Raw genomic sequence first — 18,854 nt, 5'->3', positions numbered from 1 at the left:
CCAAGAGTTGCCTTTTCCTCAGCAGACTGCTGTCCCTGGGGACAGATCTGGATCACCGAGTGGTAACTAACTTGCCTAGGTACTGTTTCTTTTTCTTTCTTTTTTTTTTTTTTTTTTAAAGATTTTATTTAATTATTTGACAGAGATCATAAGTAGGCAGAGAGGCAGGCAGAGAGAGAGGAGGAAGCAGGCTCCCCGCCGAGCAGAGACCCTGGGATCATGACCTGAGCTGAAGGCAGAGGCTTTAACCCACTGAACCACCCAGGTGCCCCACCTAGGTACTGTTTCTAATGTAGACTCAAAGCGAAAATCCTAAACTCAAACAAAATATACTAGGAAAACCTGACTACCTCTGTATCAAGTCATCTACAGTCACCGTTTTACAAATATTCCCTCTTAGAACAGTTTTAGGGATAATATTCCAACAATAGGGGGTTGGCTAGGTAAGTTATGGTGTGAATGTTTGTACAAAATGGAATAACATGCAGCCAGTAAAAGTGGTAATGAAGATGCATGGCTATCAACATGAAAAGTCACGCCCTACATACACCAGGAAGTGAAACAGTAAGGTGTGAAGCACTAAGATTAGTAGGAAGCCTATTTGTTAAAAATATACATTATGGGGCACCTGGGTGGCTCAGTGGGTTAGGCCTCTGCCTTTGGCTCAGGTCATGATCATACTGCCCTGGGATGGAGCCCCGCATCGGACTCTCTGCTCAGCAGGGAGCCTGCTTGCCTCTCTCTCTCTCTGCCTGCCTCTCTGCCTACTTGTGATCTCTGTGTATCAAATAAATAAATAAAATCTTTAAAAAAATACATTATGTAATATGTATATGTATGCATGTTACATATAGTATATAAATACATGGGCAGAGAAATAAAGCCTGCAAAAGAAATACACCAAAAGTGATGATTTTGGATGGGGAATGGATGGTTAAAAAGAATTGTTTTTGCTTCTCTGTACTTTCTCACATTTCTATAATGACTGTTATGAACTCACTTGTCTTCTCCAAATTCTTATGTTAAAGCTCTAACTCCTGGGACCTCAGAATGTTACTGTATCTGAAGGTAGGGATTTTAAAGAGTGTTAGGGCCTTTAAGGAAGTTAAAATGGGTCATCAGGGTGAGCCCTAAACCAGTATAATTGGTGTCCTTATACGAAGAGATTAGCACAAAGACACAGAGAGACACCAGAGCCACGCACTACAGACTAAGGGATGACCATGTGAGGACAGAGTGAGAAGGTGGCCGTCTGCAAGCAAGGGAGAGAGGCCTTGGGAGAAACCAATCCTGCCAACACGCTGGTCTGCAGAACTGTGAGGAAAGACACGTCTGCTGTCTAAGCCCCCCGTCTGTGGTGCTCTGTTATAGTGGCCGGAGCTGACTAAGGCAGTGACCAAGGGCTGCTTGCATAGTGGGGAAGAAAAGCAGGGAAAGCACAAACTGTAGGAGCCTGTCACGTGCTTGTGGCAGTTGGAGTGTGGTTGTGGGAAGAAGTATGTACTAGAACCTTGGTACTCAGAGCAGACCAGCAGGGTCAGCATCCCTGGGAGCTTGTTAGTCATGCAGAATCTCATGCCCCACCCCAGACCTAGAGTCAAAATCCGCATTTTTTTTTAAAGATTTATTTATTTATTTATTCGACAGAGAGAGATCACAAGTAGACGGAGAGGCAGGCAGAGAGAGAGAGAGAGGGAAACAGGCTCCCCGCTGAGCAGAGAGCCCGATGTGGGACTCGATCCCAGGACCCTGAGATCATGACCTGAAGGCAGCGGCTTAACCCACTGAGCCACCCAGGTGCCCCAAAATCTGCATTTTATTACCAAGAGTCCCTGGCAAGGCCGAACCACCTCAGGCCAACAGCCCCAGCCTGTGCTCAGTATTCTCCAACCACCCCTGCTCTGCCCCAACACCCACCCCAGGTTCTGCCCCTGGATGAGGCTAGGGCTGACTCCTACCACGGCCTGCTGATGCCACAAGCATACCTCAGCCCACCTCCTCTCAGGCTCCTTTCCTCTCCTCTCTCTCTGCTTTTTGTTTTTTTAATTAAAAAAAAAATTTTAATGTAAGTTCTAGACCCACCGTAGGGCTTCACCTCAGGACCCCAAGAACAAGAGTCCCCTGCTCTTACCAACTGAGCCACTTGGTGCCCCTCAGGCTCCTCTCTTAACGTCAGTCCCTGCTCTAAACATGCCAGGCTGTGGTGGGCACTACTGGGAAGGGGTGTGTGGGAACGGGAGCACAAACACTCCTCTCCACACGAGCAGAAGCAGAGGCTGCACTCTTACGGGATGTGGTCAATATGTGCGATTTTAGGATGATGTAAAAGAAAAACCTCTTCTGAGATGTGCTTCAACAGTGTTCAAATCTGTATTATTACTTTGTGCCTCTTATTTCAACTGTGTACTATGGAACTTTTACACACACACACACACACACACACACACACACACACACACACACACAGAGAAAGTGGTAGAAGATCACCATGAAGTCCGGGGCATCCATCAGGTAGCTACACTAATGATTAGCATTTTAATGATTATTATTATATTCTACCTCGTTTTAAAGCCTTGAGTGGGATGATTCTCTGAGCGGTTACAGCCGAGCTGTTGTTTTCCACAACCGCAAAACGAAGAAATATGAGGTCTTCAAGGTGAACCCGGAAGAGAAACTGTTCGTTCCACATGGGGTTCAGAGTGTTCCGGTGGATGGGCTTTGTGCGGAAGTGGCAGCTGTCCAGGGGCATACCCAGGACGTCGACTTCGATGCACGGGCTCCCCGTGCTGCTGTTTGGACACACGTTTTGACCAGAGACGATCTGAGGGGGAGAAAAGGATCCAAGTCACGGAAGATGTCAAAGGAACAGAGCAACCTCTGCGCCTCATCGCTTCCCTCCGAGACGACAGGGAACATTCTAGGATGAATGTGGTAAATGGTTAATAAAGTTGCTAAAAAAAAAAAAAAGTGATTGTAATTGGGTCATCACATCACATCAAGTGAAAGCCTATTTCGTCCACAGCATTCACCCGACCGTAACCTTCAACTATGAAAATGACCAATTACTTTCAAAAACTAAGCAATCAAGATGACTGCCATTTCTCAAGAAAGCAAGAGAAAAGGGACCGCGGGCAATGTAACTGAGAATCGTACTAGCATTCTGTACAAAAGGTTTTAGGTGGATATATTTGATATACCCCCAAATCTTTTTCATGAAGAGTTGAATTTTGACGCAAGTCCCAGGAAGTGTTGTTAAAAATTAACCCACAGCCTTCTGTAAGTAGATGGAATTATACTTGATTCCAGCTGAAATGGTCAAACAGAAAGGGGCGGCTGCCCTGCCTGGTCTTGGGGCCAGCGAAAAGCAGTTTGGGAGGGAGGAACACATGTGAGGGGGATCCCCTGGGGCTCTGAGGTGTCATGATGTGCACAGGCTACCTGGCAGTCTTCCTTTGCAGCCAGCCAGACAAGATGTGAAGATGGAGAGAAGAGGTAGCTTCGTCCCTCCCTGATTTTTCTATCACCATCTGGCAGTTTTGTTTCTCTATCAACTAAGTAGGAGTGAAAGAACAGGGAATAAGTCTGGGTATGGAGCTACTGGGGCTCAGCTGTTAGGGTCAGCCTGTGGAGTTCTGATGACTAGTTAACTAGGTAATAAAAGGAGTAAGGAGAGGCCCAGGAATGATAGTTAATCTGCAAGGAGAAAAGATGTTTGATTGATTTGTATATTGAGGCCTGTCTGATCTTGTAAGGACTTGTCAGAGTTTAAGATGATCTGCTCTAACCAGGAGCTCAACGTTTATGGGATCCACTCATAGTTATGATGCTCAGGGGTGGGAGGACAGAATTACCATCATCAATATGCAGGTGAAGCAGGGACCTCATAAGTTCACCAACTGGGCTCTTGCAGATACAGGGCCTGGTGAAAGCGTATCGAAACCATAGCCACTGCTTTCTGAGAGGTAAAGACATTCTTTTCGGAACAAAATCTGCATGAACAAGACTGTGACACAAGACCTTTGTAATGCCTTGAATTCAAGACCAGTTCATATTCAGGAAGTCTTACAGATCTTACTATATTCTGACAACAGAGGCCATGCTTACAGTTAAGGAATAGACGGCAGGCTCCATGTTGTCCAGGTCTCTTTCCAAGGGTGAAAACTTTTGATACATGGGACAGTTCTTGTCCCACAGAACTGGGGGTTTCAGAACATAGCCACAGCCACCATTGGCCTCAAACATGGCAGCATTTAAATGTAAGGGGAGATCTGCAAAATAAAGTAAAAATTGCGTGTTACTTGGTGGCTCACGTGTCATCTCACACATTTACTTTCAAGCTCAAAAGAACTTTGGATCCACTTTCCCCTAAGCTGAAGCATGAAGAAGAGAGAACTACACATTCACGGCATAGACTGTGTGCCGACCGCACCTGAGGCATAGCCAGTGACGAGACGCGGGATCAGCCTCTGCGGAGCTCACGCTCCATCCCACATTCTGCCACTTAAAAACTCATGCAAATAAAAATTCACAACATCCACCCAGAAAAATCCGTGAAATACCTCACTTTGTACTGAATTTTGGAAAGGGATAATGGCATTTTCTTATCCCCACGCACCAAACATTGTAGACAATTGTATGAATAATCCTGGCTTTTTCAAAAAGAAGATGAAATCTTAGGAATACAAGAAAAGGTGAGGAGGATAGCCAGAAAAATTTTAAAAATTGTCTTTGAAATCTCAATTTCAACCCATAAATCGCAATACGTCTACCTCTTTTTTTTTTTTAATAATAGTACTTTTTTTTTTTTTTTTTTTTAGTAATAGTACTTCCCTATGAAATGTACTTCCATCATGTCCCCAGTCCCCTCAGTCGTAAATGCCTGGAACTCTCACAACAGCTTCCAGTGTCTGGTGGCCAAATTTTATTTGGCATGTTCTCTGACGAACGACTGGACCCCTGCACTTGCAGCCTCTTGCATATTCAAAGGCTCATCCAATGGCACAAGTCTGTATAAAAGTCGCCCAAATGAGCAGTTTATGAGACACACCTGACAAATGTTCCCTTTAATAGATTCCTCCCCTGTGCAGAGTGAACTTGCTACATGGACCAACATCAAGGAAAAGTGTGGTCAGCACCGTGGAGCAAGGAGAAGTTGGCCTTCACTCGTCTCGTGTGTAACATTTTTCCGTGTACATGGGGGTTGGTTGGGGCCATGTGCAGGAATTGTGAGGGGAAGATGTCTTAGACACATGAAAGCTCCAGGGGCCTCAGCCTCCTTAGCTACAAAATTAGCACCTCTGGACCCCACCTCTCAGGCTCAATCTGGTCCCCATGTGACTGATTCATTGAGACTATGGAGGGAAGCAAACTAGCTCACCCAGCTGATAAACATGAAATGGAGAAATGTTCCTCATGAAATTAGAGCAGCTCCCACTCACTGTGCCCTTCCCGTGCACCAGCCCCTGTGTGAAGCACCGTGTGTGCATCAGTGCCTCCATAACCCATGGGGTAGCTTTTGTTAGTACTTTCATTTTTATGATGAAGAAACCAAGGCACAAGAAATGAACAAATTCAAGGCACATGGCTCGTGAGTGGTGAGTTGGAGTTCACACTTGAACAGCCTGACCCAGCTTAACTTCGGAATCATGTAATAATGTATACTTTTGTTAACTACTGAGTCCGAACCGCTGAAGCCATGTAGTCTATATCTCAAGGGGTGTCATAAAGATAAATGAGATGATGAGGGAAGGTCCCTACCCTGACATGTGGCACACAGAAGGTACTCAATAAACAGTAGTCATTAAATATGACTATGATGTCAACAGCCATTTGGGTTTGAAGTCTGATGACATTAGTGATGTGTCTATCCTTAAAGCTTTCCAAAATCTGAAAGTGCTTTGTCTTAACTAAAATCCCATTTGGTGATCCACTTTGTAAAACAGATCCACGTGGAGATGCTAAGTTGGGATAAAGGTGGGACCTTCAAGCCCAGTCCTTCTCTGGTCCTACGGCTGGTCCCAGATCTTCACCTAGGGATATAGTTTTTTAAAACCCTGGTTCTAACCAATGGACAGAATATGCAGGAATCTGTCTAACCCCATCATCCCTCTTAGTCAATGCATGTGATGGCAGATCAAGCATAGCATCACCTTAAAGTCTTCCATTCTTTTAAAAACTCCATGTAACTAGACACCATTCTCATAATATTTTCCCTATATTTTGGGGCTGGAAAAGTCATCATAAAGAGTGTGATCAAGAAAGCATAATAAATATAACTGGAAGCTTGTCTTTGGACTAGGGCTGAAGGTCTATATACTTGTAGGTCCTAGGACATGATGCAGAATATGTTCTGCCCCAGATGGAAAGAGTGTTGCAGGACTGTTGCCAGCAACAACCAGGGTCTGTCTGTACACCATCTTCAGGTGAGCTTCCCAGCTCAAGAGTTGGTTTTATTGAGGAGACATGGGCTACTCCCGGTTCTAGATAACGTACACCTTCCAGGAGTTGAAGGAGCTATTAGAGTTCCTGGGAAGAGATCAGCCTAAGTCTACAGATACCCCTTTGTGGCATCAGAGTTCCCTGAAATTCAGGAAGTGGTAAGGTAGATGAGATCCATAAAAAAATATCTGGAGACTAAAGGGACAACGGGAGGGGAGTTCTGTTTTTTGGTTAGGGCATTTCATGGAAAATCAAGCACTCCCTAACCTAGAAATTCTTTTCAAAAATTAAAAAATAATGATTCCAATGTTGACTCTTATCTATTTGGACTCACATCCACAGAGAAGTACTTAGAAGAGATCTGGACCAAAAATCACAAACCACAGGTTCAGACTGCAGCAGGGGTAATAGATACAATCTGTTTCGGCTCAGTGCAGCATGCATTTATTGAGCACCTAGTGTGTGCAGGTTATGACGTGGCTCCACCCTCAATTTGAGGAAAGAAGACTACAGATGAACATTTTACAGATGAACACCCTGACACTGAGTGTAGCTCATGCTCTGTGCAGTGTGAGGAGATGTTTATCATTGCTTGCCGTATTGAAATCAAGAGAGGATCTATGGCAGTACTCTGTACTGGGAGCTGGAAGGTTTTGCAGAGAAACTTGATGGACTACATAACACAGCCATCTGCCCCCTCTGAGTGCAGGAGCTCCAACACACTCTCTGGCTTGACTGGGGACAGAAGAGAAACCTTCTGGGGTGAGTGGAGGCCTTGCGGCAAGCTCAGTGCATGGTTTAGACTGCGGGGGCTGAAGGAGGGGCCGTTCCTGTGTCCCCTTCAGCCGTGGCTCCCTCTGCCGTCAGTGTAGCCAGTCTGTCTGCAGCAGCCTTGGCACTTCAGGAGAAAGGACACATCCCAAACCAAATGTATTTCCATTTCCTTGAGAAAACCATTTTGCTAGTTATTTCAGTTTACTTAAAATATTTCAGGATCATAATAACCAAGGGGACCAGTGGACACAGGGCTAAGGACAGGGCCAGAGATGTGAACCCACAAGCCACTTGGGACAGATTGAAAAGAAATTTTTACAACTTTGAAAATATTTCATTATTATTTCCACTTGTGAGTCCAAATCATACTGTTTTCATAACTTATCAAAAAACACTTAAGACAGTTAATGTTTGTGGAATGCTTTCTATGTGCCAGGCACTATGTTAAGTATGGTACTTCACTTGCATTGGCTTACTTAATATCAATTGAAAGGAACAGATATTAAAGGGCATAAAAACAGGACTGGTATCTGTTGCCATATATCTGTGGGGTCAACCACAGACGGACCCTGTTGGCACCAGTGCCAGGCTGCTTGGTGGTCCCAGGACTAATGCTGTGGTTTGAACTTGGCTGAAGACAGGGCTGTGATGATAGGTCAGCACGGTTAGTGAGGATCTGATTCGGTTCACGTGAGAAGAATGGGGAGGTCGCTCCACTCTTCAAAGGAAAGACTCTGGTTTTTGAATGAGCTTTTAGAAAACACTTAAACATTTCTCTTTTATTCTTTCCTCCTCCTCTGTAACTTCCTCACTCCTCCCCCAATCAAGTGGAAACAAAACACTTTAACCTCTAAACTCACATAATCCTTGAATCTATTATTCTAAATCATTCTGTAATGTGGAACAAATTAACTGCTCTGTGCCTTGGTTTGCTCATCAGAGAAATGGGGATCCTAAAGATACCTACCTTGTAGGGTTGCTGTGAAGATTAAATGAGATAATGGGAGGGGGTCCAAGAATTCAGCACAGTGCCTGGTGCATGGTGAGCCTGCCATAAATGGTAGCTCTTACCTGGAGTTTTAGGTCTCATCGGTTCCCCCATTAGGAGAGTCTCATCCCCAGTGGGGAAACACAGACATTACTCTCTCTGTTCATGTGGTTCACTCCGGTTTTCTTTGTGTTAGCCACTCCTAGAACACCAACCATTATTCTCTATCTCAATCTCAAAGGGAAGACAAGAAGCTCTAATGATTTTAACGTGCCAAGTGTTTGAAGCCACACTACTTTTTGACAGCAAGAACAAAAGCTTAGCAAGAGAACTAACTAAAGGGTATGAGAAAATCTCTACCTCAAAGATCTTTAAAAACAAACTGGACACAGCCCTATCAAGAGCAGTCAAATGTTTAAAAAAATGCTTTTAAAAAGGGGGCAGGAACAGGAGATAATTAGGGGCCGCTTCATGGTTCTTATCTATTGCCTTAATCAAAACATCCAGGGCACAATTCCTTATCAAATTCACTTCTGTTTTCAGTCCTCTGCAGTCTACCCCTCGCATATGGTGCGCCCCGTGTGGAATCTGGCCCCCTTCAAACAATCTTGCTAGTTGCACTACATTTGCTGAAACATAAGATGCAGCGGAGAGAGGTGGGGAGGCACCCTTCTGGGGGAAGCAGGCCCATTACCATCTGTCTGGTAGTTGAGCGCCACGAGCTGTATCCCATGGAGCCAGAACATGAGGGGATTGGGGTTGGAGGAGTCGATGCGGGTGGCAGCCGGGTAAGTCCTCAGCAGCTGACAGGCGGTGTGCTGGATCAGTTTCTGAGAATACCTGCGACACAGACGTTTGGCGGCATTTTCATTCAGCGATGAGATATGGTAACATTTGGGAGTTCTAATGATAGCGCTGAGGGATGTGGTTGGGTTCAGGGGGGAAGAAGATTCCTCCCAGGCCTGCCGCATTCCTTCACAGGAACCTAAACCCCCAAAAGATTAGCCTCAGATTAGTGCAGAAAACTTTACAAATTTTTAGAAAGATAAACCTGAACAACATCCCAATAGGCAATCATAACACGTAACACATCGGAATACATCTTGCCTGTTTCTTGTGAGCTAGTCCACTGCCTTGAAACAAAATGGTAGTGAGTGTGTTTTAAGATGAGTGTAACAACGCTAATTTAAATCCAAAGCCCGGAAGTCCTCTGCCTCGGTATCTCATCTATTCTGTGGATAAATTTGCACAAATACACAACCACACATCCCCAAGGGTGTTCACTCTAGCACTGTTTTTTTCTTTAAAATGGCAAAACAAAACAAAACCCCAAAACCGAAAACTCCCAAACTGATGCCATTACCACCTCACCCCCACCCCCCAGAAAGCAACCGAAATGCAAGGAAGCAGTTAAATAAAGGACAGTCTGTCTACACAACAGAATACCATGGGACCATTAAGGAGAATAAGGTAGATATGCATAGAAAGCTATGAGGAAAGTTATAGCAAGTATAAAAGTTATACAAGTCTCCCTGCTTTTAAACTATACTACAAAGTTATAGTAATCACGGTAATATGGTATTGGCATAAAAGCAGACATACAGATTGATGAAACAGAATAGAGAGCCTAAAAATAAACCCACATAAATATGGTCAATTAATTTGTGACAACAGAGCCAAGAATACACAACAGGGAAAGGATTGTCTCATCAATAAATGGTGTTGAGAAAACTGGATATCTACATGCAAAAAGGATGAAACTAGACCATTATCTTACACTATACACAAAAATTAAATTGAAGTTGTTTAAAGACTTGAATGTAAGACCTGAAACCACACAACTCTTAGAAGAAGACAAAGGCAATAAGCTTCCTTACACCAACTTGGTGTTGAATTTTTGGATCTGACTCCAAAATTAAAGGCAACAAAAGGAAAAATAAACAAGTGGGACTAGATCAGATTGAAATGCTTCTGCACAGTGAATCTACTGAATGGGAGAAAATATTTGCAAATCATATATCTGATAAGGGGTTAATAGCTGAAGTGTATAAAGAACTCAAATAACTCAGGAGCAAAAAAAAAAAAAATCCATTTGTTTAAAATATGGGCAGAGGATTTAAGCAGACATTTTTGCAAAGAAGACACACAGAGGGCCAACAGGCACCTGGGAACATGAACATCAATAATGGGAAAGGGAAACCCAAGATACTTAAGTATCTTAAGTACCACAATGAAATATCACCTGGTAGAATGGCTATTATAAAAAAGACAAGAAATAACAAGTGTGGGAGAGGATGTAGAGAAAAGGGAAACTTCACACACTGTTGGTGGGAATGCAAACTGGTGCAGCCACTATGGACAACAGCAGGGAATTTCCTCAAAAAATTAAAGATAGAACTACTATATGATCCAGCTAAACCAATTCTGATATAGTTATCTGAAAAAAAAAAAACATCAATTCCAAAAGATACCTGTATCCCAATGTTCCCTGTAGCATTATTCACAACAGCCAAAATATGGAAACAGCCTAAGTGTCCGTTGAAGGATGAACAGATAAGGAAGACATGGTATACATATACACAGCAGAATACTACTCAGCCATAAAAATGAAGGAGGTCCCACCATTTGTAACAACATGGATGGATTTTGAGGATATCATGTTAAGTGAAATAAGTCAGAGAAAGACAAAGACCACATGATTTCACTCATATGTGAAATATAAAAAACAAAACAAACACAGAAAACCAAGCAAATCTCCTGGATACAGAGAGCAGATCGGTGGTTATTGAAGGGGGAGAGAGGTGGGGGGGGTGAAGGGGGTCAAATGTATGGTGATGGATGGTAACTGACTAGATTTATTATGGGAATCACTTAGCAGTGCATACAAAGATCAAATTACTATGTTGTACACATGAAACTAATATAATGTTATATACAAATTTGACCTCAAGAAAAAAAATGTTATCCAAGTATGTTCAGTTATATCCCATTTGGATTATCTTAAAAAGAATCTTATTTTTCTTGAACAAAACACAATAAACTTAACAGTGGTTACCTCTGGGGAATAGAACTGGGACATGGAGAGTGGAAAGGAATTTTAATAATATTCTGAAAAGTTTGGATTTTTAACTATGGGAATTTATTACTTTTATAATAAAAAGTAATTAGAAATAAAATGGATATATCTTCTGAAGTTATAAGGATGAAGAGTTATAAGGATGAAGAGTTCCAAGAACAACTAGAATGTTCCAAGGTGGCTCCAATTTTTACTTTTGAGGCAAACACTGTTAGAACGTCTTCAGTGAAATGTTATTTTTTAGGAAGTTAAGAGTGTAAATTTGTAATTTAAAATATATTGGTATCACAATTAGATAACACAACATTCATGAACATAAAAAAAGAAATTAAAGTTCAAGGGAAGTGCTTAGACGGTCAAGCATTGGAATCATCCAGCATGCAGAATTGGGCCAAAATATTGGAAGAAGGTGACTTTACTTTTTCCAGATGCTTTGTTAAACGATGCTGTCTCCCCAGGGCTCATTCTGCCCGGATTGTTGCCAAAAATGGACTTCCTGCTTTTCCTTTCTTTTCCTCTGCTAGAGCCAGATGCATTTAGAGTTGACAGGCCTGTTCCCATAAAATGAAAATAAATAAGCCAAAAACTACAAGCAAGGGAACTCAACATTTTCCATCCCCGTTACTGTTTATTTTGAAGTCCTACTACTCCCTTGCAGCCCCAGGACAGAAGACCTACTAGCATTTTTAGTGTAGTTAATAATAGCACTGCAGGCATTGTAGCAAAGCTTCTCTGTCTCTGGAGGCAAATGTGGCAAGATCATCACAAAATCACACTCACACATACACACACCCATTTGATTGTACACCAGAAAGATTTTGAAAAACCGTAGGAAAAGAAAGTTCCCCGGTCAGTATTTAATTATCAGAACCTAATTACTCAACTCAGAGCGATGAAAGAATGAGTCAAAGCCCGAGCTTCAGCGTCACACTGTCTGGTTCAGTTCCTGCTAGTGGCAGGTTGGCTTAACGTTTCCCTTCTCCGTTCCTCAGTTTCCTTATCCACGAAATGGGTGTGATGACTGGAACTTGCTCATAGGGTTAGCCTGAGGGTTCGGTGGGAAATGCTGTGGTGACGATCCTGTTGGTTCATGGCTTCTCGTGCTTACTCCTAATCCTGACCCTTCCTGCCTGGCACAGAGCCCGGGGGTCAGCAGGAACTTCACAGAGTTTTGCTGAAAGAGGAAATGAAGGCGGACCTGGCTCCAGTGCAGGGAGAATCCTTTTAAAGCACCCACGAAGCCAGAGTTGCCTTCAAACCCTTCAGTGTGTACAACTATACCACTAGAAAGTCACTCCTTCAGCTGAAGCAATGGTCAGGAGGTCCTCTTTGAGATGAAAATACACCTTCCAAGAACATCGGCAAAGACAGGCTAAGGCGGTGCTTAATAAGAGCACAGACGATGGGGTTCACACCCTGTTCCTAGTGGCGTCACCTCACATAAATGACTTAGCCTCTCGGCATCACTCCCTCCTCATCTGTAAAAGGGTCGTGGGTAGGGCTGAATGAGCTCATGTGCATACACATACTCTGTAGAGTGTCTTGCTCAGAGAAAGTGCTCAGTTCATAGCAGCTGTGGGGCTTCTAATTTTTTTTTTCCTCTTAAGTATCTGTAACCACAAAGATGCACACACTTGGACTAGGAGGTTCTCATGCTTTATTTTAAAATTTTGTGTGAATTTTGCCCTGTACATAATGATCTAACAGCAGGTTTTCTCCCAAGGGGCTAGAGGAAGGGTCCTGTTCATTCTGGAGTTTTTTTTTTTGTTTTTGTTTTTTTAATATTATTTATTTATTTATTTATTTGACATTCTGGCGTTTTTGCACACATCCTGGCATGCGTCAAAGGGCATGTGGGCCCTTTTGTGAAGAACCTGGTCATTCCCTTGGGGTAAGAAAGAAAGAAAACAAGGGCTGGGTGGTCAAGAAAAGGGAATGAATCTGGGGAGGCCCAGAGAAGTAACTGAAAGAGCAACAAAGAGCCTTTTTCTGCCCTTTTGGCCCATTTACCAATGACAACCACCACCACTCCCAGAGAGAATTTTTTTTTTAGATAGTGTGCTAATCACACCATATACTTTGCTGCTAATTTTTAAAAATATTATTTATTTATTTATTTGACAGACAGAGATCACAAGTAGGCAGAGAGGCAGGCAGAGAGAGGGGGAAGCAGGCTCCCTGCTGAGCAGAGAGCCCCATGTGGGGCTCCATCCCAGGACTCTGGGATCATAACCTGAGCCAAAGGCAGAGGCTTTAACCCACTGAGCTACCCAGGTGCCCTTTGCTGCTAATTTTTTTTTTTTAAGATTTTATTTATTTATTTGACAGAGAGAAATCACAAGTAGGCAGAGAGGCAGGCAGAGAGAGAGGAGGAAGCAGGCTCCCCGCTGAGCAGAAAGCCCGATGCGGGGCTCGAACCCAGGACCTGGGATCATGACCTGAGCCGAAGGCAGCGGCTTAACCCACTGAGCCACCCAGGCGCCCCTGCTGCTAATTTTTATAACCATCCTGCAAGTTAGGACATACTATATCTTTTTTTTTTTTTTTTCAGATAAGGAATTGGAAGTGCAGAAAAGTTATGTAACTGTCCTGTCAAGGTCACTGAGGAGTTGAGTTCTGCCACTGAAGCAGGTTCATGGTCTTGGGGAAATTAATTGTACTTCTGGGGAAGGTCATACCACATGATCTTCGTGGTGCCTTACTGCTCTGAAGTTTTTTTTTTTTTTGCATGTGGCTCCTTGGAAGGGACTTGCAATGGTAAACGGGAGATGCATTGAAATTGGTAATGTAGCAAAATTAAAGTGGATAGTGTAGTGAAATAAACATTTTATGGTGTTTTCCCCATGAGCAACGAAACAAAGCATAATAACCATAAATATTTAGAAGCTCTTAGGACAATGATTCTGGTAGCATGGTTTAGTTAATTTTGAAAGGAAATAAACCTGGGGAGAAAATAAGGTAAGAAACCTCAATCACACACACACAAAAAACCCCAAAACAAAATTAAATGTAGTATACCTATAAAGAACATGTGCTATATAAACATTAAAAAAAAAAAAAAACCAGCATTCTTGGAATTTTAAACATAAGCCAAATAACCCTTAGCCTGTGCCTTGAGTCAGAAGCTGGACCCAGTGACCTTTTGGCTCTCCCACAATTCTCTATTGGCACAGAAACTTTCTTTCATAGTGACTTCAAGTATCTTTGGGAATTTGTGCTCTTTAATCTGTGCTTGAGAAGAAAAGACAAAGCCCGTGGAATGGCTTGGGTGTGGTGGCCTCTGAACTGATAAAGAACAAGAGAGCAGTGATTCTCGAATGTAAGCATGTGAGGGATTCTTGATTTGTGAAGGCAGTGGTGCTCACACGTGATCCATCCTAAAGGACAGGCAGGCCACGAGGCTCCTTGGCAGGAAGAGGGTTTTATCCCACATGTGTATGGTTTCCCCAGCTGCAAGTATGATCATATCGTACTTACGTGACAGAAAGTCACACTCTGTGAAACTACACCTAAATAGCTAGGTTCTTACATTTCTTTGAAAACTCTGATTGCTACTTATTAATTCATATCTTCCTCAACGGCGTTTGCTATCAGATAAGCAGCAGAAGCTGCCAGAAGTTTAAAAACAGTTTGGGGGAGAAAACGTGAAACTGAGGACGTTCTATCTGTGATTTTTTTCCATGTGTGTGAAAAGACCACTATTACCTAATTTTTAACCTAATCCCTTTGTCCTGTGTGCAGAGTAGAGGCCCCTGGAGGCCAGGATCTGCATTCCCATGCAGGCCTGAATTGTTAACCCCCTCGCTCCAGACTAAGTTTAAAAACCCCATTTCCCAACATTTAGATGAATCTCCTGATTCCAGCTGCTCTCCCGTCCTTAGAAATTTTGCACAAGGGGATCCTTTTTCAGAGTCTAAGGAGATGAATTTTTCTGACTTCCATCTATTTATGGACTCTCCTATTTGCCCTGCTGCCCCTGCTGCCCCATTTGTGGAATGCAATTGGGTGAGAGCACTGAGATCATCCCTCAACAAGAGGGACAGAGTTGTGCAAGGATTAAGAGCAGGGCTTTGGAAATAGGCTTCAGGATCATAGTTCTGCCTCGTATTAACTGAAATGCATGTTTTTCGGGGGAGGAATGGTTCATGAATAATGAATCATGAAGTTCGCTGTACTTTTAGAAATAGCAAATTGGGGAAACTTACTCTCACACTGAAATCCCACCCTTGGCCCTGTGGTTTGGGTGGAGCCTCACTACCCAGCTCAGAGATGGGGAATGTGCCATAGGTCCTAGGTTGTCGGAGCTCTCCATTCCCTGGGTCACAGGCACTGGTTCAGGAATGGGCAAAGGACTCAACGGAAAACAATGAGATGGGTGCTGAAATTTCTGGAAGAGGCTGTAAGACGGAAGCTGATCTGGAAACATGTGGTGTTAGTTTGTGGCAGCCATCTTGCTACCACAAGGGAACTGGCCCAATCCAGAGGAGGCAGAGGGAGAAATGGGGAAAGAGAAGCCCTGGATCAAGCTGTACCTGAAACTTGTGTATCCCTTCATGTTTCAATACATGAGCCAACACATTTCCCTTTTGCTTAAGTCAATTTCTCTACCACTTTCAAACAAAAGAGTTTTAGCTGATACATTGTGAAACCTTGGACCAATGTATCTCTCTTAGATTTCATTTTATTTAAAAATGGGGATAAACCCATCCATATCACAGCATTATCAGGAAGTCAGTAACACTGTGTATGTCAAATACTTCTCACAAAGCCTGCTACTGAAGGGCTTACTAAATTTTAGCTATTAGTTGTTATGAATATTATTATTATCATTATTATTAGCTATTATGAAAAGATATGATATCTAGAAAACAAACATTTTATGGTATTTTTCCTCATGACCATCAAAGCTAATTAATAATAATAATAATATTAGTAAATATTTAGGAGGCAGTATAACAGCAACTTCGGTCACACAATTTGGTTATTTCGAAAGCATTTGCAATGTCCAATTAAATAAACAGCACATTTTTATCTTTTGGTATCTTTACATGTTGTAGATGATACTGCCTACCCTTACCTGGAAATTTTACAGCTTGGCAATAGATGACAAGGTCAGAAAGCTCCGGTGCAATCTGTCTGCTTTCCTTTTTATTCTGAGGAAGATAAAATTCTTCCCCCAATTCCATGTCATAAACCTATCAAGGGAAAAATGATAGCAGTTTACACAGGAAGTGTATGCCCAGCCACCTCTGAAGCCCCGAAGATCTTTATCTGTTCCTTTCTCATGTCTTCAGTGTGTTTCACATTGCTCTGTATCCATCTACACACAAAAGTCCCAACACCTTTCTCAGAGTCAGAACTTTCCGATAGCCAGCAATGAGCCTAACTCATCCTTCATCTTCCCTTGGGGCACAGTCCAGTGTCTTAAATGTGGAACAGTCAGTGCATGCTTGTTGAATGAGACATGATTGAGTATGCATCTCTAGGGCTCAAATTTTTGGCTTTATTATCTGGCTTTCCAACAGTGTCACTGCAACTGTGTCTGCAGATCTATCTGCTCAGAGTCTACATGGTGTGAGGCACTTGAAGGCAGGATCTGGGTATCTCATTTAGATTTCCATTCTCTGTATCATTCCTCCATGAACACTTAACAGTTTGGGTCCTGTTTATTGGCTTGGTCATCCCAAACACTTTAAAAATTCTAGAAATTCTTTGCATGTAGCAGGCTGTCCTCTTGGCCTAAATGCCCTGTTTTTGTCTGCTTGGCCAAATCTTCTTTTCTGACATCATCGACATCATCCCCCTGATGCTCTGATAACACTGTGTAGTCACTGGCCTTTGTATTCAGCTACATGCTATGTTTACGTATTTGTCTCTGTCACTAAACCACCTTCCATGCCTGCCACCGCAGTGCCTGCCACACTGTATGCTTCTGCAGCCATTGGTTGGATGAACCAGTGGCTAATCTTCTACAAATGGCAGGTGTGTGTCCCATAGCATCACCATGTGGGCTTTGGCATCTAAGAGAAAGCGAGGGGGAAATATGAAGGAAAGGGACAGGTAGGGAGTGAAATTTCACCCGCAACTGACAGGAGTGCCATGGCCCAAGAGTAACTGAACAGAAACCATTCACCCACCTTTCCTTTGTTGCAGGCAGAGTTATCTGCTTTCTTTATCCTCTTGGGGATTTCTTCATTATACTCAAACTGAAGCTTGTCATTACATGATTTATTTTCAGGTCTGTCTTCTAGAATGTTGTCTGAAAATAAGTGGGCAGACTTCAGTAAATGAGAACCCAATGCTTTACTTACGAGCTATGTCTACATCATTCAAGGATATCCAGACACTCGTGCTTATCTGTTAAGACTGAGGCTCTGGCTACATGTTACCAAAGTTATGGCTTGGAGTGCTATTTTTTTTTAAATCTGTTAAATTTGGTCAATGATATATTTATTTTGGATTGAATAGACTCATTTACAAGTAGTTTTGGTACCCTACAGACATAATCTAAATGAGAAGGCTCATGTCCATACAGATCATTAGGACCATGCAAACCTTACATTAGATACCCTCGTGTCAGAAGCCTCAGCACCCAAGTCTGGGGATAACTTAGTAGTAGAAGTACTTCTAGAAGGTGCATACAGGAGTTAATCACTCTCACTTTAAAATGAAGCTATTAGCTTCTTTTACTTTTAGAAATGTCAAGACCTGGGGAAAAGAGATACTGTTATTTGCAATGCAGTTTTCACAATTCTACTTAACTGGAAAGTAAAGTTTTCATAATTGTTTGTGAGTTTATTAAGCAAAAACCTCAAGGATAGAAATTAACATATATCTAACAATAGCTAAAGCATGACAGATAAACGTTGCTCTTGTTTTGGTATTTCTATTCAAAATGACTTTAAAGGTGTTAAATGTACATTACAGTTATGCTCTTTTAAAATGAAAAATAAGAATGCTCTCACTTCTCACTCAAGTTTCACTATTTCATCAGACCATATACGTTTAGGCCAAAATATCCTCATATCAAGTAAGGGCCATGCAGGCTGCCAAGAAATAAATGAGATAAATCATTTTATTACATTTTTACTCATGTAAGTAACATGATTTCATCATGCTAATAAGGCCAAAAAAACTGGACACAGAGTGCCGACATTCATGCAGTTAAAATGTCCCATTCAAATGGCTTTACCTTCCTGACTGTTAGGAGCAGGAGAAGCAGTAAGGACATCTGCTATGGAAAAACAGAACCAGAAAGGGGATAAAAGTAAGGAATTAAGACAAAAAGCCAGATATATTAAACTAAGGTATGAAGCAAAGCATAAATAACAATAGCTTAGATTATAAGAGAAATGAAACAAGAAATCCTCTATTGATTTAATATTCTGACCGTTAGGGATGCAAGGGCTAGCAATAAAAGAAATGGAAAATTTTTAGTGTTAATCACACTGCCACATTCACATTACCTATTTTCAGTTACTGACTGTCATAACAATCCCACTAATGCATTATATCACATGGACAGACATGGATTAATTTGCTGGAATCATGCAGTCACTGTCATAGAATGTCTGTATT

General features: G+C 42.3%; 1 protein-coding gene across 4 annotated transcripts in view; it reads right to left on the bottom strand.

The window, feature by feature from the left end:
- PLCE1 (phospholipase C epsilon 1) overlaps window positions 1-18,854 on the bottom strand; it is a 327,344-nt gene that overhangs the window by 21,960 nt on the left and 286,530 nt on the right. For 3 of the 4 annotated variants that reach the window (XM_047702042.1, XM_047702043.1, XM_047702045.1), the window contains 6 exons: window positions 17,414-17,535; window positions 16,354-16,471; window positions 11,696-11,827; window positions 8,895-9,185; window positions 4,105-4,268; window positions 2,560-2,821 (listed from right to left, as the gene is read on the bottom strand). In XM_047702042.1, the coding sequence (XP_047557998.1) occupies window positions 2,560-2,821; window positions 4,105-4,268; window positions 8,895-9,185; window positions 11,696-11,827; window positions 16,354-16,471; window positions 17,414-17,535 (1,089 nt within the window). The remainder of the gene's footprint in view (window positions 1-2,559; window positions 2,822-4,104; window positions 4,269-8,894; window positions 9,186-11,695; window positions 11,828-16,353; window positions 16,472-17,413; window positions 17,536-18,854) is intronic. The other variant, XM_047702044.1, reaches the window with a different exon arrangement.

The sequence above is a fragment of the Lutra lutra genome, chromosome 14, assembly GCF_902655055.1.
Source record: "Lutra lutra chromosome 14, mLutLut1.2, whole genome shotgun sequence".
NCBI lineage: Eukaryota > Metazoa > Chordata > Mammalia > Carnivora > Mustelidae > Lutra > Lutra lutra.
Note: the sequence above shows the minus strand (reverse complement) of the source record. Positions and strands in the feature narration are given on the sequence as shown.